Here is a 9,577-nt window from a genome sequence, read left to right on the forward strand (position 1 = left end):
CGGGAAGAACGGAGCATGCGCAGAACTGGCGGGAAGATGGCGGACAGTGGAAAGAGCAAGAGCGGACCGACAGCCCCGTCCACCGGCAAAGCCCTGACAGCGGAGCAGGTACCGGGCGGGACCATCGCACCCGATGGAGGAGGGGGGCTGTGTGTGTGTGTGTGCTTCCGCGCGCGCGCTGGGCGAGCCCATCCCACCCGATGGGAGGGGGGTGTGCTAGGCGAGCCCATCCCACCCGATTTGGGGGGAGTGTGTGTGCGCGCTGGGCGAGCCCATCCCACCCGATTTGGGGGTGTGGGTGCGTGCGCTGGGCGAGCCCATCCCTCCCGATTTGGAGGGGTGTGCCTGTGTGCTGGGCGGGCCCATCAGACTCGAAGGGGGGTGTATATTGACCCTTCCCCACTGACCCTCCCGTCTCCCTGCAGGTGGTGGCCGGGTTCAACCGGCTACGGCAGGAGCAGCGGGGCCTGGCCTCGAAGGCGGCGGAGCTGGAGCTGGAGCTGAACGAGCACTGGTGGGGGCAGGATCGGGCCCCCCTCCCCTGCCTTGAGCTGCCCTCCGACCTGCCAGCCCGGGGCAGCCGCCCTGGCCTCGCCTGGAGCCCCAGCTGTGCCCTGGGGGCTCCCCGCCGCGCAGCACGTGGCCCTTCTCCCGGATCCCCCACGGCTCAGCACAGGGCCGAGCCGGGCACGGCCTGGCCCCAGGGCCGCCCAGAGGAACCAGGGGGCCTGGGGTCTTCGGCGGCGAGGGACCCTTCCATTCCGGGACCCGCCGCCGAAGTGCCCCGAAGACCCGCGGGGGGGGCCCCGCCATTGAATTACCGCCAAAGCGGGACCCGCCGCCGAAGTGCTGGGTCTTCGGCAGTAATTCGGGGGTGGAAGGACCCCCCCCCGGCCACCGAAGACCTGGAGCGGAAGAAGCTCCAGGGGCCCGGGCCCCACAAGAATTTACTGGGGCCCCTGGAGTGAGTGAAGGATCCTGTTCCAGGGGCCCTGAAAAGCTCTCATGGGGGCTCCTGCGGGGTCTGGGGCAAATTGCCCCATTTTCCCCCCTGGGCAGCCCTGCGTGGCCCTGATCTTGCTGGCTCTCTGTCTGGGCCATGCCTGGTGAGATGGGCCCCACCCCTGCTCTTGCACAGAACCCCAATCAATCTCTGAGGCCCAGAGATGCTGAGGGCCTGGCCCAGGGTCGCACAGGGACTCTGGTGGAGTCAGGAGTTGAACTGGGGTCTCCCAAGTCCCAGCTGGCACCCCAAGAGGGTCATCCTTTTCAGCTCCCTGCGAGCACCTGCCTGCTGCTGCCTCTTGCCTGCCAGCTCCCTGAATTGGATTCCACTGTGTGCTCCCTGGACTGGTCAGTGGGGCCAGATGGGGAAGGGAGGGGAGCAGAGCTGGAGTCCAGGTCGTTGGGGGCTGTAGGTGGGTGAGCATGGGAGCCTGGAGAACAGCCCAGCAGCCAAAGAAATGAGTCACCCCCCTGGTGGGGGGTGGAAGGAGGGAGGGAGGTTCTGGGCCAGGCTGCCGGGAGATCATGGTGAGAGCTGGGACCTTGGGAGAAGGCACTCAAAGAACCGACGCGCTGTTGGAAATAATCGCTGGCCTAATGGCCTTTACCAGCCATAGTCAGGGTGATGGTGATGGCATCTGGTGGAGATGTAGGGCTTTGGCCTTGGCATGTGGGGCTTGCTTTAGGCCCTGATCCCATCGTGACTCTGAACGCAGAGACCTGGGTATAGGGTAAGGTGGGCCTGAGACTATCCCGCATGGCCAGGCCCTATGGATTTGCAGCCCTGGCCGTATGGTCTCCATGGTGTCTGGAGGGACTTCAGCAGCATCTGCCTTTCCCACAGCCTGGTCATCGACACGTTGCGAGACGTGGACCCCACCCGCAAGTGTTACCGCATGGTGGGCGGGGTGCTGGTGGAGCGCACCGTCAAGGAGGTCCTCCCTGCCCTGGAGAGCAACAAAGAGCAGGTAATGCAGGTGACGTGATTAGTGCAGGGGTGGACGGGGTGTCGTGTCTGGGAGTGGGGAGGTGCTGGACCCCTCTCCATGGGACTCTTGTGTGGGAGCTGGAGAGGATCAGTGTCCGCTGGATTTCAGGGGGAGTTTGGCCCCTGTGGACCCTCCCGGCCCTGGGTCCCAGATAGACCCTACCCAGCCATCCCTTGTCCCAAAGGAGCAATTAACCCTTTCAAACCCAGGGCATAGCACAGAGTGTGAGTGGGGACACTGAGTCGCATGTATTTTTCATTAAAATATTACAGTTCCCACGTTTTTCCAGGTCAGGCTGTCGCAGCGAGTCAGTAACTGAGACAGGAATAGAATCCAGGCATCCAGGTTCCTGTGCTTGGGCTTTTCTCAATTCCTAATTTTAATCATTGGTCTCTGGCAGGGCTGTGCTGACTGCTTCCCTTTCCCCTTCAGGGAGCTGGGAGTAGCAGTGCCTGCCTCATAGTGACCACAGCTGCTGTCCCCTCGCTAACTGACTGACCCGCTGCCATACGCTCCCCTGCGATGTCCCACTCCTGGCCAGTGTGGGATCTCCTGGGGGAGGTGAAGGGGTTTCTGGCCATACACACCAGCCTGGGGTTAAGTGACCCTGCCATCATACGTGGAGAGGAGCGGATGGCACTGTTCAGCCTGGGGTTGCAGTAGACCAGGGGTGGGCAAACTATGGCACCGGGGCCAGCGCTGTTTTAAGGCAGCCTGTGAGCTCCCGCTGGGGAGCAGGGTCTGGCGCTTGCCCCGCTCCGGAGCACTGGTCAGAGGCTGCACCATGTGGCTTGGCCCCACGCCGGCACTCAAGCCAGGGCGCTGGGTCGGAGGCTGTCCCACGCGGCTCCAGGAAGCCACGGCATAGCCCTGCTCCGGCTCCTATGCACTCCAGTGGGATCTGCCGGGGCGGTGCCTGCGGATGGGGCCAGAGAAGGGACATGCCACTGCTCGGAGCCTGCACCCCTGAGCCTCCCCATGCCCCAAATCCTTGCCCCAGCCCTGATCCCCCTCCTTCCCTCCAAACCCCTTGGTCCCGGTCCCAGCCCCAGAGCACCCTCCTACACCCCAAACTCCTTATCCCCAGAGCCCTCACCCCCTCCCACACTCCAACCCCAATTTTGTCAGCATTCATGGCCTGCCATACAGTTCCTATTCCCAGATGTGGCTCTCAGGCCAAAAAGTTTGCCCTAGGAGAGTGGAGTGGAGGTGCGTGCCAGTGCCCACCCTGCATCCCAGCCCTGATTGACTCCCTCCCTGCTTCCAACCCTGCAGATCAACAAAATCATCGAGACCCTGACCCAGCAGTTGCAGGCAAAGGGCCAGGAGCTGAACGAGTTCCGGGAGAAGCACAACATCCGCGTGATGGGGGAGGACGACCAGAAGCCACCGCCCAAGGAGAGCGCCGACAGGGCGGGAGCCAAGACCAGCTCCGCCGGGGTCCTGGTCTCCTAGGAGGAAGACAATTGTGTCCAGGCCCCTTCCCAAAGGACTTTCTGCATCCCTGCCCTGCCCTGACCTCTGAGGCTTAACTTTATTATTTGATGTCGCTCTTGTTATATTTTTTTTTGTTAAATAAACATTTTTCTGTCACGAGCTTAGGTGAATGTGGGGCTCGGGGAGGGGCTGGACTGGCCCCCTAGAGGTTAGTTTTTGCCCACCGAGCAGGGGCATCAGCTACCGGGAAGGGATGGGTCCTTGAGCTCTGCCGATATTGCTGGGGCGGGAGCAGATGCCACACTGGGGTTTTTATGCGGATGCCTGATCCCAGGCACTGCACTGAGGCGCGGGTCTCATACGCGAGCAAGCAGGCATCCCTCGCGGCCATGCCATAGCTGGATTTGAGCTGCTGGGTAGAAGGAACAAGGATCTGCAGCCTGCCACCGGGGCCTCCAGCCGGCCGACCCTACCGCTTGCGGGAGAGGTCCTGGGAAGCTCCTGTCTCGGGGAGAGGCTCCTGTTCCAGAGCCCCAGCTGGCGGCAAGTGTCAAAAGAGTCTAATCAGCCCCTTGACAACAAATGGAGCCAGATGTGCTGCCTGGCCGCAGCATTGGCCATGTGGTGGAATGGAAGTCAGGGTGGCTGCATCGCACCTGTTTCGTCCCATGGGAATCTTCTCTCAGCTAGTCCTTACCACCAGCAGGAAAAGTCACCGGGAGCCTTCCAGTTAGAGCTGGTGGAGAATTTTCCATCCACGGTTTTATGGAAAATCAGGGGGTTTGTGAAGAATTGTGTTAGGTCGCAATGTCTGCTCTCTGCAGAAACTCTCGCCTCAGGTGCCACCACGTGCTGGGGTTCCTAGGCAGCTACGCCATGCAGCTGCTAGCTGCCACTACTTGCTGCCTTCCAGAACTGAGAACAAGCAAGTCCATGCCCTGCTCCCATTGGCCTGGCCACCTGCGGGCTCAGGAAGCGAACCAAGGATGAGAGCGTTGGCCCTGCCAGCAGCACCCCCCATGTCCTTAAAATCCCACGAGACCCGATGATCTTGGCAGCATCTTCCCAAGGTCTGAGTCGAGGCCAGGCTCTGAGATCCCTGCTGGATGCTTCTGATGCGCATTGACAAAGCTGATTTCCCCATCTGTGGCCATTCTCTCCCAGGCAGCTCATCGGGGGGGGCTGCTCGGCTCTAGCAGAGCTTGGTGTCACAGGGACAGGGCTAGAGGCATCTCAGAACCTGCTCTGACTGCCCCCACCCTCAGGCCGTCAGCTCTCCTGCCGTGGAGTCCTGCAATTGTCCAACCTTTCGCCTGGGCCTTGGGCCACAGCCCCCTGCGGCTCACTCATGCTTCCCCAGCAGGTTCTTCCCTTCGGCAGCTGGGCCCAGTGCTGAATGCAGCAACCAAACCGCTTCTTAAATCCCAGGCTTATTTTAACAAAGTGTTTTAGTGGGGAATGGATTTCAAATGACAGCCAGTCTATACCCAGGCCTGTCTTACCTAAGGCCTTGCCCTCCCCAAGCCAGGCCTGACTTCACACACACCAGTTCCCCCAAAGACCTCCCTGAACAGCTCCCCCACAACGCACATGTGCAATGGTCTAATTCTGGGTGTCGGCTTCTTGTGCAGGAGTTGCGTTTAATGGCCTGTGCTAGAGGGGTCTAGCTGATCTGGCCTTGAACTTGAGGACTCTGATCTCTTTTCAGGCTGCTACCGTCTGGTTCCCAGGCTTCTTCCCAACCTGACGCTGTCTCTTGACTTCTCACACGTTTGCTGAGAAATGGCTTAGCTGGGGCTGTTATTCCTTATAGCTGCACCCTCATTAAACCAAACCAGTCTAGTCCTCCAGTAACATCGCAATCGCCAGGCCAGCACGCAGGGTTTGTAACTTAGCCCAGAGCAGCTCCACTTCCATTACACGGTGAAAGGATATTGCTTTCACAGCTCTGCTGCCCCCTCTGCTGAAGGGAGATCGCAGTTTGGGGCATCTCCCAGTTCAGTATAATCCCTGGCCTAACGCAAACCTGTCCAGTTCCCTAAAATGCCACTGGGATACTGGGAAGATCTCCCCAGCCAGAAACTTGAGCATGTTGATCTTTAAAATGTACAGCCAAAAAGCACAGAGCTAAGCAGGAAAGTTCGCAATCACGGCATGGCCCACATCCTGATGATGAGTGAATTGGATCAGCCTAGACTTGGTGATGCTACGAACTGTCCAAGGAAGGAGACTGAAGGGTTTGACATCCTGAACCCCCAGAATGCATCTATAAATAGGACACAAGGTGGGACAAACAAGTCGACAGCTGGGAACTGTACAGAATTTCAAGCATTCATCACTCAGCTCTTGCTTAATGCAAACTGACTGTATTTGGTGTTCGCTCGCTTTTAGATCTGACATAAAAATGGCCCTACTGGATCAGACCACGGGTTAATCTAGCCCAATATCCTGTCTTCTGACTGTGGCCAATGCCAGGTGCCTCAGAGGGAAGGAACAGAACAGGTGATCATCAAGTGATCCATTCCCTGTCGCTTATTCCCAGCTTCTGGCAAACAGAGGCTAGGGACACCATCCCTGCCCATCCTGGCTAATAGCCATTGATGGACCTGTCCTCCATGAACTTATCTAGTTCTTTTTTGAACCCTGTTATGATCTTTGGAAAACTGTCATATGAAAGGAGACTCAAAGAGCTTGGCTTGTTTAGTCTAGGCAAAAGAAGACTGAGGGGGGATATGCTTGCTCTTTATAAATATATCAGAGGGATTAATATTAGGGAGGGAGAGGAATTATTTAAGCTTAGTACCAATGTAGACACAAGAACAAATGGGTATAAACTGGACACTAGGAAGTTTAGACTTGAAATTAGATGAAGGTTTCTAACCATAAGAGGAGTGAAGTTCTGGAACAGCCTTCCAAGGGGAGTAGTGGGGGCAAAAGACATATCTGGCTTTAAGACTAAGCTTGATAAGTTTATGGAAGGGATGGTATGATGGGATAGCTTAATTTTGGCGATTGATCTTTGATTATCAGCTGATAAGTATGCCCAGTGGTCTGTGACGGGATGTTGGATGGGATGGGATCTGAGTTACTGCAGAGAATTATTTTCTGAGTGCTGGCTGTTGAGTCTTGCCCACATGCTCAGGGTTTAGCTGATCGCCATATTTGGGGTCGGGAGGGAATTTTCCTCTGGGGCAGATTGACAGAGGCCCTGGAGGTTTTTCACCTTCCCCTGCAGCGTGGGGCATGGGTCACTTGCTGGTGGATTCTCTGCAGCTTGAGGTCTTCAAACCACAATTTGAAGACTTCAGTAACTCAGGCATAGGTTAGGGGTTTGTTATAGAAGTAGATGGGTGGGCTTCTGTGGCCTGCTTTGTGCAGGGGGTTGGACTAGATGATCACATTGGTCCCTTCTGACCCTAAAATCTATGAATCTATGAATCTTGACCTTCACGACATCCTCTGGCAAGGAGTTCCACAGGTTGACTGTGTGTTGTGTGAAGAAATACTTCCTTTTGTTTGTTTTAAACCTGCTGCCTATTAATTTCATTTGGTGACCCATAGTTCTTGTGTTATGAGAAGTAGTAAACAACACTTCCTTATCTACTTTCTCTACACCAGTTATGATTTTATAGACCTCAAACACATCTCACCTTAGCCGTCTCTTTTCCAAGCTGAAAAGTTCCAGTTTTATTAATCTCTCCTGATACTGAAGCCGTTCCATACCCCTAATAATTTTTATTACCCTTTTCTGAAACTTTTCCAATTCCAATATATCTTTTTTGAGATGGGGTGACCACATCTGCACGCAGTATTCAAGATGTGGGCATTACTATGGATTTATATAGAGGCAACATGATATTTCTGTCCTATTATCTATACCTTTCTTAATTATTTCCAGTATTCTGTTTGCTTTTTTGACTGCCGCTGCACACGAGTGGATGTTTTCAGAGAACTATCCACAATGACTCCAAGATCTCTTTATTGAGTGGTAACAGCTAATTTAGACCCCACCATTGTATATGTACAGTTAGGATTATGTTTTCCAATGTGTTTTACTTTGCATTTATCAACATTAAATTTCATCTGCCATTTTGTTGCCCAGTCACCCAGTTTTGTGAGATCCTTTTGTAGCTCTTCGCAGTCTGCCTGGGTCTTAACTATCTTTAGTAATTTTGTATCTGCAAATTTTGCCACCTCACCAGATTATTTATAAATATGTTGTCTAGGACTAGTCCCAGTACAGAACCCTGGAGGGATACCGCTATTTACCTCTCTCCATTCTGAAAACTGACCATTTATTCCTACCCTTTGTCTCCTATCTTTTAACCAGTTACCAATCCGTGAGAGCACCTTCCCTCTTATCTCTATCTTATCCATATCCATCTTATTTGTTGTTCTTTCCCTGTTTGCTGGGATGCCACTAAACCTCCTGCTTTTTAGTCCTTGCCTAATTTTAGACCCAAAGTCGGTAACCATATGTGGGGCGCTCTGCTTGCAGAACCAATCCTTCTCCTTCTCCACGGATTCCTCAGCTGTTTGCAGGGCATCGAACATGCTCGGCCATCGGCTTTGACAGGCTTTAGAGAGAGGCCTTGAACTTCAACAGCTTGGCCTCCACCAGCAGAGATCCTGCAACTGGCAGCTCCATTAGTGTTAGCACAAGAACACGGGAGGCTGGGGTGCATCCCAGGTTGGAGAATTTACAGCTGGTTTTCTCTAGGCTAAATCACTGCAGCTGCTCTACCCCAGTGGTTTTCAACCTGCGGGTCGTGACCCAGCACTGGGTTGCGGAATGTAAGACACTGAATCACAGCAGCTCTGGTCAGCACTGCCGACTGGGCAGTTAAAGGTCCTGTTGGCAGTGCTGCCCAGCTAAGACAGGCTAGTCCCTACCTGTTCTGACATCACGCTGAGCCCTGGAAGCAGCCAGCAGCAGGTCCGGCTCCTAGGCGGGGTGGCCACAGGGTTCTGTGTGCTGCCCCTGCCAAGAGCACTGGTTCTGCACTCCCATTGGCCGGAAGCCAGCCAATGGGAGCTGGGGGAGGGTGTGTGTGTGGGGGGGGTTGCCCACAGGTGAGATCTACATGGCGCCACTTGCGTGCCTCCACCTAGGAGCCAGACCTGCTGCTGGCCACTTCTGGGATGCAGCATGGTCCACGGTGCCAGGACAGGCGGGAAGCCTGCCTTATCACCCCCGCTGCGCCACTGACCGGGAGCTGTGCCCCAATCCCCTGCCCCAGCCTTGAGCCCCCTCCAAACCCACAGCCCCTTCCTGCACCCCAACCCCCCCAGCCCCACCTGAGCCTGCACCCCCTGCCCCAGCCCTGAGCCCCCACAAACCCACTCTCCTGCATCCCAAACTCTGCAGCCCTCACCCCCACACCCCAACCCTTTTCCCCAACTCTAAGCCCCTCCCACTCCCCAAACCCCTCATCCCCAGCTCCGTTGGGTCATGGGCATCAACAATTGTCTTCAGCTCGATGGCCAGGAAAAAAAAGCTTGAAAACCACTGCTCTACAGCCCATCCAGCCCTGCCGCAGAACGTGAATTGTGGTGCAGTTTTTGGTGAAATATTACCATGGTCACTACATATTCTAGTCCAGCTCCTTAGCTGATGGATGCATGGTGCTGCACCCTTTATATCCGCAGAGGATCCATCCTTCTTCTCCTATTCTCCCAGCCCACTCAGGTGCTGGCTGTCAGAGGGCTTGGCTTTTCCAGGCCATTGCCTTTCCAGGGCAAAACCCAGTTTGCAATAGCTTGGGCCGTGGTAGTTTGAGGTTCAGCGGTCTGCTCCCTGCTGAAACTGCAATCCTGGGCCTGAAATAAAACACTCCTGCACTGCTGGTGGGGAATGGATGACTGGAGCTAACCCAGGAGTGGGAGACAAAATCTCTGTGACCTGCTGGGTAGAAGTAGCCTGGACCCAATCTGTGCTAATCCCTCCTGATTCTAGGCCAGGACTGTGGAGCTGTGACCCCAGAGAGTCCAGCCAAGTGACCCCAGTGATTGCTGGAAGATGACTTTGGCAGTTCAGCCCAGTGTTTTGGGGCTTGATTTCAGAACACTAGGGAGGGGGGTGGAGCACGCATAGACCTTGTTCTCAGCAGAAGACATTTTAAAAAACTCAATTTCTAGGTGTTACG

At 55.4% G+C, this 9,577-nt stretch overlaps 1 protein-coding gene across 1 annotated transcript; it reads left to right on the forward strand.

The window, feature by feature from the left end:
• Positions 1-4: 4 nt before the first annotated feature.
• PFDN2 (prefoldin subunit 2) lies at positions 5-3,590 on the forward strand. Its single transcript, XM_030542417.1, has 4 exons — positions 5-108; positions 426-514; positions 1,850-1,973; positions 3,270-3,590. The coding sequence occupies exons 1-4, from the start codon at positions 16-18 to the stop codon at positions 3,447-3,449; spliced, it is 486 nt and encodes a 161-aa protein (XP_030398277.1). The 5' UTR covers positions 5-15; the 3' UTR covers positions 3,450-3,590.
• The last annotated feature ends 5,987 nt before the right edge of the window (positions 3,591-9,577 follow it).

The sequence above is a fragment of the Gopherus evgoodei genome, chromosome 24 (assembly GCF_007399415.2).
Source record: "Gopherus evgoodei ecotype Sinaloan lineage chromosome 24, rGopEvg1_v1.p, whole genome shotgun sequence".
NCBI lineage: Eukaryota > Metazoa > Chordata > Testudines > Testudinidae > Gopherus > Gopherus evgoodei.